Source organism: Salmo trutta, chromosome 17, assembly GCF_901001165.1.
Source record: "Salmo trutta chromosome 17, fSalTru1.1, whole genome shotgun sequence".
Classification (NCBI taxonomy): Eukaryota; Metazoa; Chordata; class Actinopteri; order Salmoniformes; family Salmonidae; genus Salmo; species Salmo trutta.
Window position 1 is genome coordinate 163,322 of NC_042973.1, and position 23,350 is coordinate 186,671.

A 23,350-nucleotide genomic window follows, 5' to 3' on the forward strand; every position below is an offset into this window, starting at 1 on the left:
AGAGATGCATACAAAGCTCTACCTCACCCTCCATTTGGCAAATCTGACCATAATTCTATCCTCCTGATTTCTGCTTACAAACAAAAATTAACGCAGGAAGCACCAGTGACTCGATCAATAAAAAAGTGGTCAGATGTTAACCTACAGGATGGTTTTGCTAGCACAGACTGGAATACGTTCTGGGATTTCTCCGATGGCATAGAGGAGTTCACCACATCAGTCATTGGGTTCATCAATAAGTGCATCGATGACATTCATCAATAAGTGCATCGATGACATCGTCCCCACAGTGACCGTACGTACATACCCCAACCAGAAGCCATGGATTACAGGTCAAATCTGCACTGAGCTAAAGGCTAGAGCTGCTGCTTTCAAAGAGTGGGACTCTAACCGGGAAGCTTATAAGAAATCCCGCTATGCCCTCCGACAATCCATCAAACAGGCAAAGCATCAATACAGGACTAAGATCGAATCATACTACACCTGTTCTGACGCTCGTCGGATCTGGCAGGGCTTGCAAACCATTACAGACTACAAAAGGGAAGCACAGCCGAGAGCTGCCCAGTGACACGAGCCTATCAGACGAGACTATTTCTATGCTCGATTCGAGGCAAATAACACTGAAACATGCATGAGAGCACCAGCTGTTCCGGAAGACTGTGTGATCACGCTCTCCGCAGCCAATATGACCTTTAAACAGGTCAACATTCACAAGGCCGCAGGGCCAGACGGATAACCAGGACGTGTACTGTGAGCATGCGCTGACCAACTGGCAAGTGTCTTCATTGACATTTTCAACCTGTCCCTGACTGAGTCTGTAATACCAACATGTTTCAAGCAGACCACCATAGTCCCTGTACCCAAGAACACTAAGGTAACCTGCCTAAATGACTACCGACCCATAGCACTCACGTCTGTAGCCATGAAGTGCTTTGAAAGACTGGTAATGGCTCACATCAACACCATTAACCCTAGACCCACTCCAACAGATTCACAGATGATGCAATCTCTATTGCACTCGACACTGCCCTTTCCCACTTGGACAAAAGGAACACCTATGTGAGAATGCTATTCATTGACTAACTCATCATTAAGCTAAGCACCCTGGGACTAAACACCTCCCTCTGCAACTGGATAATGGACTTCCTGACGGGCCGCCCCCAGGTGGTAAGGGTAGGGAACAACACATCCGTCTCGCTGATACTCAACACGGGGGCCCCTCAGGGGAGCGTGCTCAGTCCCCTCCTGTACTCCCTGTTCACTCATGACTGCATGGCCAGGCACGACTCAAACACCATCATCAAGTTTGTTGATGAAACAACAGTGGTCGGCCTGATCACCGACAACGATGAGACAGCCTATAAGGAGGTCAGTGGTGGTGGTGTGGTGCCAAGACAACAACCTCTCCCTCAACGTGATGAAGAGAATGGAGATGATTGTGGACTACAGGAAAAAGAGGACTGAGCACGCCCCCATTCTCATTGATGGGGCTGTAGTGGAATAGGTTGAGAGCTTGAAGTTATTTGATGTCCACATCACCAACAAACTATCATGGTCCAAACACACCAAGACAGTCATCAAGAGGGCACAACAAAACCTATTCCCCCTCAGGAGACTGAAAAGATTTGGCATGGGTCCTCAGATCCTCAAAAGGTTCTCCAGCTGCAACATCGAGAGCATCCTGACAGGTTGCATCACTGCCTGGTATGGCAACTGCTCAGCCTCCGACCGCAAGTCACTACAGAGGGTAGTGCGTATGGCCCAGTACATCACTGGGGCCAAGCTTCCTGCCATCCAGGACCTCTATATTTGGCGGTGTCAGAGGAAGGCCATAAAAATTATCAAAGACTCCAGCCACCCTAGTCATAGACTGTTCTCTCTGCTATCACACAGCAAGCGGTACCGGAGCGCCAAGTCGAGGTCCAAAAGGCTTCTTAACAGCTTCTACCCCCAAGCCATAAGACTCCTGAACAGCTAATCAAAGGGCTACCTATACCCCTCTTTTACGTTGCTGTTCTCTGTTTATAATATATGTATAGTCACTTTAACTCTACCTACATGTACATATTACCTCAATTACCTCGACAAACCGGTGCCCCCGCACATTGACTCTGTACCAGTACCCCATGTACATAGCCTTGTTATTTTACTGCTGCTGTTTAATTATTTGTTACTTTTATTTCCTATTTATCTATTTTTATTTAACACTTATTTTTATTTTTTCTTAACTTCTTAAAGCATCACTGATTAAGGGCTTGTAAGTAAACATTTCACTGTAAGGTCTACACTTGTATTCGGCGCATGTGACAAATACAATTAGATTTTATTTGTGATTCGGAAACATAATGTTAACTTTCTCTGCTATGCGGATGACACACAGCTGTACATTCCGATGAAACATTGTGAAGCCCCAAAATTGCCTATCCTGGAAGCCTGTGTTTCAGACATAATGAAGTGGATGGTGGCAAATACTTTTAAAAGAGATGCTTGTTCTAGGTCCCAAGAAACAAAGAGATCTGCTGTTGGATCTGACAATTAACCTTGATGGTTGTATAGTCGTCTCAAATATAACTGAAGGAACTCGGCGTTACTCAATCATGGACACTTTTACTGACAGTTGTGGCTGCTTTGAGTGATGTATTGTTGTCTCTACCTTCTTGCCCTTTGTGCTGTTGTCTGTGCCCAATAATGTTTGTACCCTGTTTTGTGCTGCTACCATGTTGTGTTGCTACCATGTGTTGTCATGTTGTATTACTACCATGCTGTGCTGTCATGTGTTTCTGCCATGCAATGTTGTCGTCTTAGGTCTCTCTTTATGTAGTGTTGTGTCTCTCTTGTCGTGATGTGTGTTTTGTCCTATATTTTTATTTAATTTATTTATATTTTTAACCCCAGCCCCAATCCACACAGGAGGCCTTTTGCCATTTGGTAGCCGTCATTGTAAATAACAATTTGTTCTTAACTGATTTGCCTAGTTAAATAAAGGTTAAATAAAAATAAAAAAATACTCTGAAAATACTCTTGACGAACATATCAATAATATTTCAAGGCCAGCTTAATTCCATCTTCGTAACATTGCAAAAATCAGAAACTTTCTGTCCAAAAATGAAAAATTAATCCGTGCTTTGTCACTTCTAGATTAGACTAGTGCAATGCTCTACTTTCCGGCTACCCGGATAAAGCACTAAATAAACTTCCGTTTGTGCTAAACACGATTGCTAGAATCTTGACTAGAACCAAAACATTTTATCATATTACTCCAGTGCTAGACTCTCTACACTGGCTTCCTGATAAGTCTAGGGCTGATTTCAAGGTTTTACAGCTAACCTACAAAGCATAACATGGGCTTGCTCCTACCTATCTCTCCGATTTGGTCCTGCTGTACATACAGTTGAAGTCGGAAATACATTCAGTTTTTCACAATTTATGACATTTAATCCTAGTAAAAATTCCATGTCTTAGGTCAGTTAGGATCACCACTGTATTTTAAGAATGTGAAATGTCAGAATAATATTAGAGAGAATGATTTATTTCAGCTTTTATTTCTTTCATCACATTCCCAGTGGGTCAGAAGTTTACATACACTCAATTAGTATTTAGTAGCATTGCCTTTAAATTGTTTAACTTGGGTCAAGCGTTTCAGGTATACTTCCACAAGCTTCCCACAATAAGTTGGGTGAATTTTGGCCCATTCCTCCTGACAGAGCTAGTGTAACTGAGTCAGGTTTGTAGGCCTCCTTGCTCGCACACGCTTTTTCAGTTCTGCCCACAAATTTCCTATAGGAGGATTGAGGTCAGGGATTTGTGACGGCCACTCCAATACCTTGACTTTGTTGTCCTTAAGCCATTTTGCCACAACTTTGGTAGTATGCTTGGGGTCATTGTCCATTTGGAAGACCCATTTGCGATCAAGCTTTAACTTCCTGACTGATGTCTTCAGATGTTGCTTCAATATATCCACGTAATTTTCCTACCTCATGATGCCATCTATTTTGTGAAGTACACCAGTCCCTCCTGCATCAAAGCACCCCACAACATGATGCTGCCACCCCCGTGCTTCACGGTTGGGATGGTTTTCTTCGGCTTGCAAGCCTCCCCTTTTTTCCACCAAACATAACGATGGTCATTATGGCCAAACAGTTATATTTTTGTTTCATCAGACCAGAGGACATTTCGCCAAAAAGTACGATCTTTGTCCCCATGTGCAGTTGCAAACCGTAGTCTGTCTTTTTCATGGCGGTTTTGGAGCAGTGGCTTCTTCCTTGCTGAGCGGTCTTTCAGGTTATGTCGATATAGGACTCGTTTTACATGGATACAGATACTTTTGTAACGGTTTCCTCCAGAATCTTCACAAGGTCCTTTGCTGTTGTTCTGGGATTGATTTTCACTTTTCGCACCAAAGTACGTTAATCTCTAGGAGACAGAATGCGTTTCCTTCCTGAGCGGTATGACGGCTGCGTGGTCCCATGGTGTTTAAACAATGTCAAGCAAAGAGGCACTGAGTTTGAAGGTAGGCCTTGAAATACGTCCACAGGTACACCTCCAATTGAAACAAATTATGTCAATTAGCCTATCAGAAGCTTCTAAAGCCATTACTGGAATTTTCCAAGCTGTTAAGGCACAATCAACTTAGTGTATGTAAATTTCTGACCTACTGGAACTGTGATACAGCGAATTATAAGTGAAATAATCTGTCTGTAAACAACTGTTGGAAAAATGACTTGAGTCATGCACAAAGTGTATGTCCCAACCGACTTGCCAAAACTATAGTTTGTTAACAAGAAATTTGTCGAGTGGTTGAAAAATGAGTTTTAGTGACTCCAACCTAAGTGTATGTAAACTTCCAACTTCAACTGTACCTACACATACGCTTCGGTCACAAGACACAGGCCTCCTTATTGTCCCTATAATTTCTAAGCAAACAGCTGGAGGCAGGGCTTTCTCCTATAGAGCTCAATGTTTATGGACAGGTCCGCTTATCCATGTGAGAGACGCAGACTCGGTCTCGACCTTTAAGTTTTTACTGAAGACTCATCTCTTCAAAAAGTCCTATGATTGAGTGTAGTCTGGCCCAGGGGTGTGAAGGTGAACGGAAAGTCCTGGAGCGACGAACCGCCCTTGCTGTCTCCGCCTGGCCGGCTCCCCTCTGTCTACTGGGATTATCTGCCTCTAACCCGTTTACGGGGACTGAGTCACTGGCTTACTAGTGCTCTTCCATGCCGTCCTTAGGAAGGGTGAGTCACTTGAGTAGGTTGAGTCAGACATGATCTTTCTGTCTAGTGTTGCGCCCCCTCGGGCTAGTGCGGTGGAGGAGATCTTCGTGGGCCAGACTCAGCCTTGTCTCAGGGTAGTAAGTTGGTGGTCTGTTGATATCCCTCTAGCAGTGTGGGGGCTGTGCATTGGCAAAGTGTGTGGAGTTATATCCTGCCTGGTTGGCCATGTCCGAGGGTATCGTTTGACAGGGCCACAGTGTCCCCCGACCTAGCATTCAGTATCTATGCTGCAATAATCTATGTGCCAGGGGGCTAGGGTCAGTCTGTTATATCTGGTGTAATTCTCCTGACTTATCTGCTGTCCTGTGTGAATTTAAGTATGCTCCCTCTAATTCTGTCTTTCTCTCTCTCCCGTCACGGAGGACCTGAGCCCTAGGACCATGCCTCAAGACTACCTGGCCTGATGACTCCTGGCTGTCCCCAGTCCACCTGGTCGTGCTGCTGCTCCAGTTTCAACTGTTCTGCCTGCGGATGTGGAACCCTGACCTGTTCACTGGATGTGCTACCTTGTCCCAGACCTGCTGTTTCGACTCTCTCTCTACTGCACCTGCTGTCTCGACCTCTGAATGCTCGGCTTTTAAAAGCCAACTGGCATTTACTCCTGAGGTACTGACCTGTTGCACCAGTTTTTCCTAGCCGCCGTGCTTCACATCTGCATTGCTTGCTGTTTGGGGTTTTAGGCTGGTTTTCTGTATAGCACTTTGTGACATCTGCTGATGTAAAAAGTGCTTTATAAATAAATTTGATTCATTGACTTACAAAAGTAAACATTCAATAGCGAACATACTATCAATATGCTGGCTACTGTTGATACACTTTGGTGTCTCTTTTGGAATGCAGTTCACCTAAAGGGGCAGTGTACTATTTTTAGATGTAAAAACAAAAATGAATGCAATTAATACAATGGAAACAGCTTCATAATAACCAAAGGTGGCAGGAGGTAGCCTAGTGGTTAGAGCTTTGGGCCAGTAACCGAAAGGTTACTTGTTTGAATCCATGAGCCGACAAGGTGAAAAATCTGGCGATGTGCCCTTGAGCAAGGCACTTAACCCTGATTGCTCCAGCGTTGCCGTTAATAATGGCAGACCCTGGCTGTGACCGCACTCTTCAAGGGTGTCTGAGGGCGAGTTGGGATATGAAAAAAACACATTTTCAATTCACAGATGCGTATTAATACAAGCTTGTACATGTGTGAAATAGGCAATAAGCATCCACCAAATTAATTGTATTTATTTATTATAAATATATCCTGTTAATATCTGAATATAGAGAGGAAGCATGGTAACCTAGGCCCTGTAGAGAGGAAGCATGGTAACCTATAGGCCCTGTAGAGAGGAAGCATGGTAACCTATAGGCCCTGTAGAGAGGAAGCATGGTAACCCATAGGCCCTGTAGAGAGGAAGCATGGTAACCTATAGGCCCTGTAGAGAGGAAGCATGGTAACCTATAGGCCCTGTAGAGAGGAAGCATGGTAACCTATAGGCCCTGTAGAGAGGAAGCATGGTAACCTATAGGCCCTGTAGAGAGGAAGCATGGTAACCTATAGGTCCTGTAGAGAGGAAGCATGGTAACCTATAGGCCCTGTAGAGAGGAAGCATGGTAACCTATAGGTCCTGTAGAGAGGAAGCATGGTAACCTATAGGTCCTGTAGAGAGGAAGCATGGTAACCTATAGGTCCTATAGAGAGGAAGCATTGTAACCTATAGGTCCTGTAGAGAGGAAACATGGTAACCTATAGGCCCTGTAGAGAGGAAGCATGGTAACCTATAGGCCCTGTAGAGAGGAAGCATGGTAACCTATAGGTCCTGTAGAGAGGAAGCATGGTAACCTATAGGTCCTATAGAGAGGAAGCATGGTAACATATAGGCCCTGTAGATAGGAAACATGTTAACCTATAGGCCCTGTAGAGAGGAAGCATGGTAACCTATAGGCCCTGTAGAGAGGAAGCATGGTAACCTATAGGTCCTGCAAGACCCCGCATTAAAAACTACACCATGTCCAGGCCAGTAGAAATTCTGTTTGGGCCATTTTCTGGGACCCTGTCATAGCCTACAAATAGGACCCAGAGTTTTACCTGACCTGGTCCTGAGATGAGGAAAAACTCCAGGCCCCAGAAAAGACAAGTACAAATTTTGCCAGACCACTTTTGAACCTGTGCTTCCACCTCTGCTTATAAATATTATAACTTCTAAATATCTCAAGAGAATAGTGTGATTGGCTTACCCCATCATAACTCCATTGTTTATAACAGGAACATAAACCATGTATAGATTCAAAATATGTTCAACAGCTGCCAACTATCTTGTTCATTTTCCATCTGGCTTATGTATTATGCTGGGTCAAATGTAAGGTTAAGGAGAGGTTTCGAGGACACAGATTACACCCTAGTCCTTTTCCATTGATCTTGCTTTTAGTCCAGGACTAGGCTCAATCTGTGTCCGGGAAAACCTCCCCATCTTTTTCAATGAGTGGAATGGGATGAAGTCTTACGTGAAAAAACACATTTACATTACCAAGTACATTAATGGGGTGAACCTACTGTAAGAGTATGTATTAGGCTGTTTGAGAGAAGGTTTGCATCCTAACCAACCCATCCAATGTTGGTTAGGATGCAACACTTTGTTGTTGAAGTCCAGTAGATCAGTAAATCCACAGGACTCTAGCAGTAGTCAAGCTGATTATTTCTTTAGAATCATAAGAAACAAGGTTCTGAAGTGTCTGTCCTAAATCTAGGAGATATAAAAAAAAACGGTATTTTTTGAACACATATTTAAGGTCTTTATTCTTCCATTCCTTTTTTAAACCAGTCGGTCGGTTACCTTCAGGTCATAGAGCAAAACAGGGAACAGCATCGTGTTCGTGAGAGTCTCCCCTTTCCATATAGTGGTCAATAGTTTGTAGGGCAAACCGTTCGGACGCTACAGACGTTTTCGTGAAAAGACCGATTTTCGGGATGTCTCGTGGTCTGACAAACACTGCTCTGCCACCTTTCACCGCAGATGCGGAACTGCGACATCGGCGGATGCGATGGATTGAAACGCATCCAATGCTAAACAGATATCTCTTACTTAAACTGACGGATTTTTCTAGGGATTTTTTTGCGATGTAACTTAGATTGACCCACCGGTGTGTGAATTGACTAGGGGGTTGTGCTGAAAAGCCTTGTCAGTGCATAGGTCAAATGAGCTTTTGAATTTCCTGTCTTTTTCAGCTTCAGACAAAAGCTGACATTTCACTTAAATGTACAATATCAGCTTAGACAACACTGCAACAGGAACACCAACAAGCCACAGTGCTATGTAGGGGTCTGGTAGTGTGTTTGGGTGTTTGGTATTGGACTGACCCTGGTGATGTCATCCTCCTTGCTGGACCCCCCAGTGTGTTGTGGCAGGGTAAGGGTTAGGTGACTGTTATAGTTAGTGTTGAGTGTAGCTAGGTGTTGAGTACTGGACTGACCCTGGTAATGTCCTCTGTAGAAGATCCTCCAGAGTGCCTGGGCAGGGTGCGGTGCTGCAGCTGGGGGGAGAGGAGCTGGAGGCTGGAGGCTCTGGTGGACATCCCCTGTCCCACCGCCAGCCCCCCCTCACTGCCCCCCCCGTGGGTCCTCTGACGCTCCCGCCGCACGTACATGGAGTGGCGGTGAGGTCTATGCTGGGAGGAGAAGGGGGATGTGTAGCCCAGGCCGTAGGGGAAGGCCTCATGAGGGGCGGACAGGGAGTGACCATGGCTTCCACCTCCTCCTCCCGGGTCTCCTCCCTCAGGGGACTTGGCCTCCTCAGAGCTCTTGTGTCGTGAGGAGGTGCGTCGGGAGGAGGAGTCTAGCGTATTGCTCTCTCTCTCCGAGCGCCGGCCTGCAGGGCTGTGACGATGATGACCGGTCGCCGGGCTGCCAGGAGCATTGAGGTCCAGACAGGAAGTAGGGAAGTAGCGTGATGGAGGTTCGTCACCATGGATACGTGGGTCGCTAAGGTTCCCTACTGACTTGGCGTCGTTGAGGGCCCCGTGGCTCTTAGACAGGTTTATATAGGAGCCTCCTGCTAACCCTAACCCTCCTGCAGACTTAGAGGACCCATGCTCCCCCATGTAGCTGTGGCGGTCTCGGTCTCTGGCTCTGTGTTTGTCTCCAGACATCAGGGTGCTGGTCTTTCCCTCTACGAAGCTATGGCGGTTCTGCTGAGAGCGGCTGTTGGACTTGAGGTACTTGGCTCCCGGCCCATCTGAGGCCTTGGCTCCGGAGGTGAAGTCAAAGTCTTTGTTCTTGGTCTCTTTGGGGCTGAGGAGGTGGGGTAGGTTGCTCTTGGTCTCCTTGGGGCTGAGGAGGTGGGGCAGGTTGTTGTTGGCTAGGTCCTTGGAGCAGGAGGCTGAGCGATTCAGGAGCTGGGGGGGCGTGGCATAGGTCTTGGGGCGGAGGGTGGGGCTCAGGCTGTTGCCATTCAGGAAGCTGTCGTTGCTAGGGTGATTGCTAGGTTGGAGGTCTTCATGACGGGGCAGGCTGGAACAGTCTCTACTAGCTGAGCGGTGGTGGTCTGAAACCTTAACACCATGACTCCTGACCAGGAGAGAAAGAGAGAGAGGGCTTTCATATTCATATTTGTTTCCTTATATTCAGCTAGATATGACAAATCATTGAATATGTTCCACACATTTTGAGAACAGCAAAGTAGTGAATGTTCCCAACATATTGAGAACAGCAGAGTAGTAAATGTTCCCAACATATTGAGAACGGCAGAGTAGTAAATGTTCCCAACATAGTGAGAATGGCAGAGTAGTGAATGTTCACAACATAGTGAGAATGGCAGAGTAGTAAATGTTCCCAACATAGTGAGAATGGCAGAGTAGTGAATGTTCCCCAACATATTGAGAACAGCAGAGTAGTAAATGTTCCCAACATATTGAGAACAGCAGAGTAGTGAATGTTCCCAACATAGTGAGAATGGCAGAGTAGTAAATGTTCCCAACATATTGAGAACAGCAGAGTAGTGAATGTTCCCAACATAGTGAGAATGGCAGAGTAGTAAATGTTCCCAACATAGTGAGAATGGCAGAGTAGTGAATGTTCCCAACATAGTGAGAATGGCAGAGTAGTAAATGTTCCCCAACATATTGAGAACAGCAGAGTAGTGAATGTTTCCAACATAGTGAGAATGGCAGAGTAGTAAATGTTCCCAACATAGTGAGAATGGCAGAGTCGTGAATATTCCCAACGTATTGAGAATGGCAGAGTAGTGAATGTTCCCAACATAGTGAGAATGGCAGAGTAGTGAATGTTCCCCAACATATTGAGAACAGCAGAGTAGTAAATGTTCCCAATATAGTGAGAATGGCAGAGTAGTAAATGTCCCCAACATATTGAGAACGGCAGAGTAGTAAATGTTCCCTACATATTGAGAACAGCAGAGTAGTAAATGTTCCCAACATATTGAGAACAGCAGAGTAGTAAATGTTCCCAACATATTGAGAACAGCAGAGTAGTGAATGTTCCCCAACATAGTGAGAACGGCAGAGTAGTAAATGTTCACAACATAGTGAGAACAGCAGAGTAGTAAATGTTCACAACATAATGAGAATAGCAGAGTAGTAAATGTTCCCAACATATTGAGAACAGCAGAGTAGTAAATGTTCCCAACATATTGAGAACAGCAGAGTAGTAAATGTTCCCAATATAGTGAGAATGGCAGAGTAGTAAATGTCCCCAACATATTGAGAACGGCAGAGTAGTAAATGTTCCCAACATATTGAGAACAGCAGAGTAGTGAATGTTCCCCAACATATTGAGAATGGCAGAGTAGTGAATCTTCCCAACATATTGAGAACGGCAGAGTAGTAAATGTTCCCAACATATTGAGAATGGCAGAGTAGTGAATGTTCCCAACATAGTGAGAACGGCAGAGTAGTAAATGTTCACAACATAGTGAGAACGGCAGAGTAGTAAATGTTCACAACATAGTGAGAACGGCAGAGTAGTAAATGTTCACAACATAGTGAGAACGGCAGAGTAGTAAATGTTCCCAACATATTGAGAACAGCAGAGTAGTAAATGTTCCCAACATATTGAGAATGGCAGAGTAGTAAATGTTCCCAACATACTGAGAACAGCAGAGTAGTAGATTTTCCCAACATATTGAGAACAGCAGAGTAGTGAATGTTCCCAACATATTGAGAACAGCAGAGTAGTGAATGTTCCCCAACATAGTGAGAACGGCAGAGTAGTAAATGTTCACAACATAGAGAGAACGGCAGAGTAGTAAATGTTCCCAACATATTGAGAATGGCAGAGTAGTAAATGTTCCCAACATAGTGAGAATGGCAGAGTAGTGAATGTTCCCCAACATATTGAGAAGAGCAGAGTAGTAAATGTTCCCAATATAGTGAGAATGGCAGAGTAGTAAATGTCCCCAACATATTGAGAACGGCAGAGTAGTAAATGTTCCCAACATATTGAGAACAGCAGAGTAGTGAATGTTCCCAACATATTGAGAACAGCAGAGTAGTGAATGTTCCCAACATATTGAGAACAGCAGAGTAGTGAATGTTCACCAACATATTGAGAATGGCAGAGTAGTGAATGTTCCCAACATATTGAGAAAGGCAGAGTAGTAAATGTTCCCAACATATTGAGAACAGCAGAGTAGTGAATGTTCCCCAACATAGTGAGAACGGCAGAGTAGTAAATGTTCACAACATAGTGAGAACGGCAGAGTAGTAAATGTTCACAACATATTGAGAACGGCAGAGTAGTAAATGTTCCCAACATATTGAGAACAGCAGAGTAGTAACTGTTCCCAACATATTGAGAATGGCAGGGTAGTAAATGTTCCCAACATATTGAGAACAGCAGAGTAGTGAATGTTCCCAACATATTGAGAACAGCAGAGTAGTAAATGTTCCCAACATATTGAGAACGGCAGATTAGTAAATTTTCCCAACATACTGAGAATGGCAGAGTAGTGAATGTTCACAACATAGTGAGAATGGCAGAGTAGTAAATGTTCCCAACATAGTGAGAATGGCAGAGTAGTGAATGTTCCCCAACATATTGAGAACAGCAGAGTAGTAAATGTTCCCAACATATTGAGAACAGCAGAGTAGTGAATGTTCCCAACATAGTGAGAATGGCAGAGTAGTAAATGTTCCCAACATATTGAGAACAGCAGAGTAGTGAATGTTCCCAACATAGTGAGAATGGCAGAGTAGTAAATGTTCCCAACATAGTGAGAATGGCAGAGTAGTGAATGTTCCCAACATAGTGAGAATGGCAGAGTAGTAAATGTTCCCCAACATATTGAGAACAGCAGAGTAGTGAATGTTTCCAACATAGTGAGAATGGCAAAGTAGTAAATGTTCCCAACATAGTGAGAATGGCAGAGTCGTGAATATTCCCAACGTATTGAGAATGGCAGAGTAGTGAATGTCCCCAACATATTGAGAACGGCAGAGTAGTAAATGTTCCCTACATATTGAGAACAGCAGAGTAGTAAATGTTCCCAACATATTGAGAACAGCAGAGTAGTAAATGTTCCCAACATATTGAGAACAGCAGAGTAGTGAATGTTCCCCAACATAGTGAGAACGGCAGAGTAGTAAATGTTCACAACATAGTGAGAACAGCAGAGTAGTAAATGTTCACAACATAATGAGAATAGCAGAGTAGTAAATGTTCCCAACATATTGAGAACAGCAGAGTAGTAAATGTTCCCAACATATTGAGAACAGCAGAGTAGTAAATGTTCCCAATATAGTGAGAATGGCAGAGTAGTAAATGTCCCCAACATATTGAGAACGGCAGAGTAGTAAATGTTCCCAACATATTGAGAACAGCAGAGTAGTGAATGTTCCCCAACATATTGAGAATGGCAGAGTAGTGAATCTTCCCAACATATTGAGAACGGCAGAGTAGTAAATGTTCCCAACATATTGAGAATGGCAGAGTAGTGAATGTTCCCAACATAGTGAGAACGGCAGAGTAGTAAATGTTCACAACATAGTGAGAACGGCAGAGTAGTAAATGTTCCCAACATATTGAGAATGGCAGAGTAGTAAATGTTCCCAACATATTGAGAACAGCAGAGTAGTAAATGTTCCCAACATATTGAGAATGGCAGAGTAGTAAATGTTCCCAACATACTGAGAACAGCAGAGTAGTAGATTTTCCCAACATATTGAGAACAGCAGAGTAGTGAATGTTCCCAACATATTGAGAACAGCAGAGTAGTGAATGTTCCCCAACATAGTGAGAACGGCAGAGTAGTAAATGTTCACAACATAGAGAGAACGGCAGAGTAGTAAATGTTCCCAACATATTGAGAATGGCAGAGTAGTAAATGTTCCCAACATAGTGAGAATGGCAGAGTAGTGAATGTTCCCCAACATATTGAGAACAGCAGAGTAGTAAATGTTCCCAATATAGTGAGAATGGCAGAGTAGTAAATGTCCCCAACATATTGAGAACGGCAGAGTAGTAAATGTTCCCAACATATTGAGAACAGCAGAGTAGTGAATGTTCCCAACATATTGAGAACAGCAGAGTAGTGAATGTTCCCAACATATTGAGAACAGCAGAGTAGTGAATGTTCACCAACATATTGAGAATGGCAGAGTAGTGAATGTTCCCAACATATTGAGAACGGCAGAGTAGTAAATGTTCCCAACATATTGAGAACAGCAGAGTAGTGAATGTTCCCCAACATAGTGAGAACGGCAGAGTAGTAAATGTTCACAACATAGTGAGAACGGCAGAGTAGTAAATGTTCACAACATATTGAGAACGGCAGAGTAGTAAATGTTCCCAACATATTGAGAACAGCAGAGTAGTAACTGTTCCCAACATATTGAGAATGGCAGGGTAGTAAATGTTCCCAACATATTGAGAACAGCAGAGTAGTGAATGTTCCCAACATATTGAGAACAGCAGAGTAGTAAATGTTCCCAACATATTGAGAACGGCAGATTAGTAAATTTTCCCAACATACTGAGAATGGCAGAGTAGTGAATGTTCACAACATAGTGAGAATGGCAGAGTAGTAAATGTTCCCAACATAGTGAGAATGGCAGAGTAGTGAATGTTCCCCAACATATTGAGAACAGCAGAGTAGTAAATGTTCCCAACATATTGAAAACAGCAGAGTAGTGAATGTTCCCAACATAGTGAGAATGGCTGAGTAGTAAATGTTCCCAACATATTGAGAACAGCAGAGTAGTAAATGTTCCCAATATAGTGAGAATGGCAGAGTAGTAAATGTCCCCAACATATTGAGAATGGCAGAGTAGTAAATGTTCCCAACATATTGAGAACAGCAGAGTAGTAAATGTTCCCAACATATTGAGAACAGCAGAGTAGTAAATGTTACCAACATATTGAGAACAGCAGAGTAGTGAATGTTCCCCAACATAGTGAGAACGGCAGAGTAGTAAATGTTCACAACATAGTGAGAACAGCAGAGTAGTGAATGTTCCCAACATATTGAGAACAGCAGAGTAGTCAATGTTCCCAACATATTGAGAACGGCAGATTAGTAAATGTTCCCAACATAGTGAGAATGGCAGAGTAGTGAATGTTCACAACATAGTGAGAATGGCAGAGTAGTAAATGTTCCCAACATAGTGAGAATGGCAGAGTAGTGAATGTTCCCCAACATATTGAGAACAGCAGAGTAGTAAATGTTCCCAACATATTGAGAACAGCAGAGTAGTGAATGTTCCCAACATAGTGAGAATGGCAGAGTAGTAAATGTTCCCAACATAGTGAGAATGGCAGAGTAGTGAATGTTCCCAACATAGTGAGAATGGCAGAGTAGTAAATGTTCCCCAACATATTGAGAACAGCAGAGTAGTGAATGTTCCCAACATAGTGAGAATGGCAGAGTAGTAAATGTTCCCAACATAGTGAGAATGGCAGAGTAGTAAATGTTCCCAATATAGTGAGAATGGCAGAGTAGTAAACGTCCCCAACATATTGAGAACGGCAGACTAGTAAATGTTCCCAACATATTGAGAACAGCAGAGTAGTAAATGTTCCCAACATATTGAGAACAGCAGAGTAGTGAATGTTCCCCAACATAGTGAGAATGGCAGAGTAGTTAATGTTCACAACATATTGAGAACAGCAGAGTAGTAAATGATCACAACATAGTGAGAACAGCAGAGTAGTAAATGTTCCCAACATATTGAGATCAGCAGAGTTTTAAATGTTCCCAAAATATTGAGAACAGCAGAGTAGTAAATGTTCCCAACATATTGAGAACAGCAGAGTAGTAAATGTTCCCAACATATTGAGAACAGCAGAGTAGTAAATGTTCCCAATATAGTGAGAATGGCAGAGTAGTGAATGTTCCCAACATAGTGAGAATGGCAGAGTAGTGAATGTTCCCAACATAGTGAGAATGGCAGAGTAGTAAATGTTCCCCAACATAGTGAGAACAGCAGAGTAGTGAATGTTCCCCACATAGTGAGAATGGCAGAGCAGTGAATGTTCCCAACATATTGAGAACGGCAGAGTAGTAAATGTTCCCAACATATTGAGAACGGCAGAGTAGTGAATGTTCCCCAACATAGTGAGAATGGCAGAGTAGTAAATGATCACAACATAGTGAGAATGGCAGAGTAGTAAATGTTCACAACATATTGAGAACAGCAGAGTAGTAAATGTTCCCAACATATTGAGAACAGCAGAGTAGTAAATGTTCCCAACATATTGAGAACAGCAGAGTAGTAAATGTTCCCAACATATTGAGAACAGCAGAGTAGTAAATGTTCCCAATATAGTGAGAATGGCAGAGTAGTGAATGTTCCCAACATAGTGAGAATGGCAGAGTAGTAAATGTTCCCCAACATAGTGAGAATGGCAGAGTAGTGAATGTTCCCAACATATTGAGAATGGCAGAGTAGTGAATGTTCCCCAACATAGTGAGAACAGCAGAGTAGTGAATGTTCCCCAACATAGTGAGAATGGCAGAGAAGTGAATGATCACAACATAGTGAGAACAGCAGAGTAGTAAATGTTCACAACATATTGAGAACAGCAGAGTAGTAAATGTTCCCAACATATTGAGAACAGCAGAGTAGTAAATGTTCCCAACATATTGAGAACAGCAGAGTAGTAAATGTTCCCAACATATTGAGAACAGCAGAGTAGTAAATGTTCCCAATATAGTGAGAATGGCAGAGTAGTGAATGTTCCCAACATAGTGAGAATGGCAGAGTAGTGAATGTTCCCAACATAGTGAGAATGGCAGAGTAGTAAATGATCCCCAACATATTGAGAATGGCAGAGTAGTGAATGTTCCCAACATAGTGAGAATGGCAGAGTAGTAAATGTTCCCCAACATAGTGAGAATGGCAGAGTAGTGAATGTTCCCAACATATTGAGAATGGCAGAGTAGTGAATGTTCCCCAACATAGTGAGAACAGCAGAGTAGTGAATGTTCCCCAACATAGTGAGAATGGCAGAGTAGTGAATGTTCCCAACATATTGAGAATGGCAGAGTAGTGAATGTTCCCCAACATAGTGAGAATGGCAGAGTAGTAAATGTTCCCAACATATTGAGAACAGCAGAGTAGTGAACGTTCCCCAACATATTGAGAATGGCAGAGTAGTGAATGTTCCCAACATATTGAGAACGGCAGAGTAGTAAATGTTCCCAACATATTGAGAACAGCAGAGTAGTGAATGTTCCCCAACATAGTGAGAACGGCAGAGTAGTAAATGTTCCCAACATAGTGAGAACGGCAGAGTAGTGAATGTTCCCCAACATAGTGAGAATGGCAGAGTAGTGAATGTTCCCAACATATTGAGAACAGCAGAGTAGTGAATGTTCCCAACATATTGAGAACAGCAGAGTAGTGAATGTTCCCAACATATTGAGAACAGCAGAGTAGTGAATGTTCCCCAACATAGTGAGAATGGCAGAGTAGGGAATGTTCCCAACATATTGAGAACAGCAGAGTAGTGAATGTTCCCAACATATTGAGAACAGCAGAGTAGTGAACGTTCCCCAACATATTGAGAATGGCAGAGTAGTGAATGTTCCCAACATATTGAGAACGGCAGAGTAGTAAATGTTCCCAACATATTGAGAACAGCAGAGTAGTGAATGTTCCCCAACATAGTGAGAACGGCAGAGTAGTAAATGTTCCCAACATAGTGAGAACGGCAGAGTAGTGAATGTTCCCCAACATAGTGAGAATGGCAGAGTAGTGAATGTTCCCAACATATTGAGAACAGCAGAGTAGTGAATGTTCCCAACATATTGAGAACAGCAGAGTAGTGAATGTTCCCAACATATTGAGAACAGCAGAGTAGTGAATGTTCCCCAACATAGTGAGAATGGCAGAGTAGGGAATGTTCCCAACATATTGAGAACAGCAGAGTAGTGAATGTTCCCAACATATTGAGAACAGCAGAGTAGTGAACGTTCCCCAACATATTGAGAATGGCAGAGTAGTGAATCTTCCCAACATATTGAGAACGGCAGAGTAGTAAATGTTCCCAACATATTGAGAACAGCAGAGTAGTGAATGTTCCCAAACATAGTGAGAACGGCAGAGTAGTAAATGTTCACAACATAGTGAGAACAGCAGAGTAGTGAATGTTCCCTACATATTGAGAACAGCAGAGTAGTCAATGTTCCCAACATATTGAGAACGGCAGATTAGTAAATGTTCACAACATAGTGAGAATGGCAGAGTAGTGAATGTTCACAACATAGAGAGAACGGCAGAGTAGTAAATGTTCCCAACATATTGAGAATGGCAGAGTAGTAAATGTTCCCAACATAGTGAGAATGGCAGAGTAGTGAATGTTCCCCAACATATTGAGAACAGCAGAGAAGTAAATGTTCCCAATATAGTGAGAATGGCAGAGTAGTAAATGTCCCCAACATATTGAGAACGGCAGAGTAGTAAATGTTCCCAACATATTGAGAACAGCAGAGTAGTGAATGTTCCCAACATATTGAGAACGGCAGAGTAGTAAATGTTCCCAACATATTGAGAACGGCAGAGTAGTGAATGTTCCCCAACATAGTGAGAATGGCAGAGTAGTAAATGATCACAACATAGTGAGAATGGCAGAGTAGTAAATGTTCACAACATATTGAGAACAGCAGAGTAGTAAATGTTCCCAACATATTGAGAACAGCAGAGTAGTAAATGTTCCCAACATATTGAGAACAGCAGAGTAGTAAATGTTCCCAACATATTGAGAACAGCAGAGTAGTAAATGTTCCCAATATAGTGAGAATGGCAGAGTAGTGAATGTTCCCAACATAGTGAGAATGGCAGAGTAGTAAATGTTCCCCAACATAGTGAGAATGGCAGAGTAGTGAATGTTCCCAACATATTGAGAATGGCAGAGTAGTGAATGTTCCCCAACATAGTGAGAACAGCAGAGTAGTGAATGTTCCCCAACATAGTGAGAATGGCAGAGAAGTGAATGATCACAACATAGTGAGAACAGCAGAGTAGTAAATGTTCACAACATATTGAGAACAGCAGAGTAGTAAATGTTCCCAACATATTGAGAACAGCAGAGTAGTAAATGTTCCCAACATATTGAGAACAGCAGAGTAGTAAATGTTCCCAACATATTGAGAACAGCAGAGTAGTAAATGTTCCCAATATAGTGAGAATGGCAGAGTAGTGAATGTTCCCAACATAGTGAGAATGGCAGAGTAGTGAATGTTCCCAACATAGTGAGAATGGCAGAGTAGTAAATGATCCCCAACATATTGAGAATGGCAGAGTAGTGAATGTTCCCAACATAGTGAGAATGGCAGAGTAGTAAATGTTCCCCAACATAGTGAGAATGGCAGAGTAGTGAATGTTCCCAACATATTGAGAATGGCAGAGTAGTGAATGTTCCCCAACATAGTGAGAACAGCAGAGTAGTGAATGTTCCCCAACATAGTGAGAATGGCAGAGTAGTGAATGTTCCCAACATATTGAGAATGGCAGAGTAGTGAATGTTCCCCAACATAGTGAGAATGGCAGAGTAGTAAATGTTCCCAACATATTGAGAACAGCAGAGTAGTGAACGTTCCCCAACATATTGAGAATGGCAGAGTAGTGAATGTTCCCAACATATTGAGAACGGCAGAGTAGTAAATGTTCCCAACATATTGAGAACAGCAGAGTAGTGAATGTTCCCCAACATAGTGAGAACGGCAGAGTAGTAAATGTTCCCAACATAGTGAGAACGGCAGAGTAGTGAATGTTCCCCAACATAGTGAGAATGGCAGAGTAGTGAATGTTCCCAACATATTGAGAACAGCAGAGTAGTGAATGTTCCCAACATATTGAGAACAGCAGAGTAGTGAATGTTCCCAACATATTGAGAACAGCAGAGTAGTGAATGTTCCCCAACATAGTGAGAATGGCAGAGTAGGGAATGTTCCCAACATATTGAGAACAGCAGAGTAGTGAATGTTCCCAACATATTGAGAACAGCAGAGTAGTGAACGTTCCCCAACATATTGAGAATGGCAGAGTAGTGAATGTTCCCAACATATTGAGAACGGCAGAGTAGTAAATGTTCCCAACATATTGAGAACAGCAGAGTAGTGAATGTTCCCCAACATAGTGAGAACGGCAGAGTAGTAAATGTTCCCAACATAGTGAGAACGGCAGAGTAGTGAATGTTCCCCAACATAGTGAGAATGGCAGAGTAGTGAATGTTCCCAACATATTGAGAACAGCAGAGTAGTGAATGTTCCCAACATATTGAGAACAGCAGAGTAGTGAATGTTCCCAACATATTGAGAACAGCAGAGTAGTGAATGTTCCCCAACATAGTGAGAATGGCAGAGTAGGGAATGTTCCCAACATATTGAGAACAGCAGAGTAGTGAATGTTCCCAACATATTGAGAACAGCAGAGTAGTGAACGTTCCCCAACATATTGAGAATGGCAGAGTAGTGAATCTTCCCAACATATTGAGAACGGCAGAGTAGTAAATGTTCCCAACATATTGAGAACAGCAGAGTAGTGAATGTTCCCAAACATAGTGAGAACGGCAGAGTAGTAAATGTTCACAACATAGTGAGAACAGCAGAGTAGTGAATGTTCCCTACATATTGAGAACAGCAGAGTAGTCAATGTTCCCAACATATTGAGAACGGCAGATTAGTAAATGTTCACAACATAGTGAGAATGGCAGAGTAGTGAATGTTCACAACATAGAGAGAACGGCAGAGTAGTAAATGTTCCCAACATATTGAGAATGGCAGAGTAGTAAATGTTCCCAACATAGTGAGAATGGCAGAGTAGTGAATGTTCCCCAACATATTGAGAACAGCAGAGAAGTAAATGTTCCCAATATAGTGAGAATGGCAGAGTAGTAAATGTCCCCAACATATTGAGAACGGCAGAGTAGTAAATGTTCCCAACATATTGAGAACAGCAGAGTAGTGAATGTTCCCAACATATTGAGAACAGCAGAGTAGTGAATGTTCCCAACATATTGAGAACGGCAGAGTAGTGAATGTTCCCCAACATATTGAGAATGGCAGAGTAGTGAATGTTCCCAACATATTGAGAACGGCAGAGTAGTAAATGTTCCCAACATATTGAGAACAGCAGAGTAGTGAATGTTCCCCAACATAGTGAGAACGGCAGAGTAGTAAATGTTCACAACATAGTGAGAACGGCAGAGTAGTAAATGTTCACAACATATTGAGAACGGCAGAGTAGTAAATGTTCCCAACATATTGAGAACAGCAGAGTAGTAAATGTTCCCAACATATTGAGAATGGCAGGGTAGTAAATGTTCCCAACATATTGAGAACAGCAGAGTAGTGAATGTTCCCAACATATTGAGAACAGCAGAGTAGTAAATGTTCCCAACATATTGAGAACGGCAGATTAGTAAATGTTCCCAACATACTGAGAATGGCAGAGTAGTGAATGTTCACAACATAGTGAGAATGGCAGAGTAGTAAATGTTCCCAACATAGTGAGAATGGCAGAGTAGTTAATGTTCCCCAACATATTGAGAACAGCAGAGTAGTAAATGTTCCCAACATATTGAAAACAGCAGAGTAGTGAATGTTCCCAACATAGTGAGAATGGCAGAGTAGTAAATGTTCCCAACATATTGAGAACAGCAGAGTAGTGAATGTTCCCAACATAGTGAGAATGGCAGAGTAGTAAAAGTTCCCAACATATTGAGAATGGCAGAGTAGTAAATGTTCCCAACATATTGAGAACAGCAGAGTAGTAAATGTTCCCAACATATTGAGAACAGCAGAGTAGTAAATGTTACCAACATATTGAGAACAGCAGAGTAGTGAATGTTCCCCAACATAGTGAGAACGGCAGAGTAGTAAATGTTCACAACATAGTGAGAACAGCAGAGTAGTGAATGTTCCCTACATATTGAGAACAGCAGAGTAGTCAATGTTCCCAACATATTGAGAACGGCAGATTAGTAAATGTTCACAACATAGTGAGAATGGCAGAGTAGTAAATGTTCCCAACATAGTGAGAACAGCAGAGTAGTGAATGTTCCCAACATAGTGAGAATGGCAGAGTAGTAAATGTTCCCAACATAGTGAGAATGGCAGAGTCGTGAATGTTCCCAACATATTGAGAATGGCAGAGTAGTGAATGTTCCCAACATAGTGAGAATGGCAGAGTAGTGAATGTTCCCCAACATATTGAGAACAGCAGAGTAGTAAATGTTCCCAACATAGTGAGAATGGCAGAGTAGTTAATGTTCCCAACATATTGAGAACAGCAGAGTAGTAAATGTTCCCAACATATTGAGAACAGCAGAGTAGTGAATGTTCCCCAACATAGTGAGAACGGCAGAGTAGTAAATGATCACAACATAGTGAGAACAGCAGAGTAGTAAATGTTCCCAATATAGTGAGAATGGCAGAGTAGTAAATGTCCCCAACATATTGAGAACGGCAGACTAGTAAATGTTCCCAACATATTGAGAACAGCAGAGTAGTAAATGTTCCCAACATATTGAGAACAGCAGAGTAGTGAATGTTCCCCAACATATTGAGAACAGCAGAGTAGTAAATGTTCCCAACATATTGAGAACAGCAGAGTAGTAAATGTTCCCAATATAGTGAGAATGGCAGAGTAGTGAATGTTCCCAACATAGTGAGAATGGCAGAGTAGTGAATGTTCCCAACATAGTGAGAATGGCAGAGTAGTATATGTTCCCCAACATAGTGAGAATGGCAGAGTAGTGAATGTTCCCAACATATTGAGAATGGCAGAGTAGTGAATGTTCCCAAACATAGTGAGAACAGCAGAGTAGTGAATGTTCCCCAACATAGTGAGAATGGCAGAGCAGTGAATGTTCCCAACATATTGAGAACGGCAGAGTAGTAAATGTTCCCAACATATTGAGAACGGCAGAGTAGTGAATGTTCCCCAACATAGTGAGAATGGCAGAGTAGTAAATGATCACAACATAGTGAGAATGGCAGAGTAGTAAATGTTCACAACATATTGAGAACAGCAGAGTAGTAAATGTTCCCAACATATTGAGAACAGCAGAGTAGTAAATGTTCCCAACATATTGAGAACAGCAGAGTAGTAAATGTTCCCAACATATTGAGAACAGCAGAGTAGTAAATGTTCCCAACATATTGAGAACAGCAGAGTAGTAAATGTTCCCAACATATTGAGAACAGCAGAGTAGTGAATGTTCCCCAACATAGTGAGAATGGCAGAGCAGTGAATGTTCCCAACATATTGAGAACGGCAGAGTAGTAAATGTTCCCAACATATTGAGAACGGCAGAGTAGTGAATGTTCCCCAACATAGTGAGAATGGCAGAGTAGTAAATGATCACAACATAGTGAGAATGGCAGAGTAGTAAATGTTCACAAAAAAATTGAGAACAGCAGAGTAGTAAATGTTCCCAACATATTGAGAACAGCAGAGTAGTAAATGTTCCCAACATATTGAGAACAGCAGAGTAGTAAATGTTCCCAACATATTGAGAACAGCAGAGTAGTAAATGTTCCCAATATAGTGAGAATGGCAGAGTAGTGAATGTTCCCAACATAGTGAGAATGGCAGAGTAGTAAATGTTCCCCAACATAGTGAGAATGGCAGAGTAG

At 42.6% G+C, this 23,350-nt stretch overlaps 1 protein-coding gene across 7 annotated transcripts in view; it reads right to left on the reverse strand.

Moving 5' to 3' along the window:
• The window catches only part of LOC115151403 (cyclin-dependent kinase-like 5), a 141,014-nt gene that overhangs the window by 42,105 nt on the left and 75,559 nt on the right, over positions 1-23,350 (reverse strand). For all 7 annotated transcript variants that reach the window (XM_029695310.1, XM_029695313.1, XM_029695312.1 and 4 more), the window contains exon 12: positions 8,730-9,822. In XM_029695310.1, coding sequence (XP_029551170.1) covers positions 8,730-9,822 — 1,093 coding nt within the window. The remainder of the gene's footprint in view (positions 1-8,729; positions 9,823-23,350) is intronic.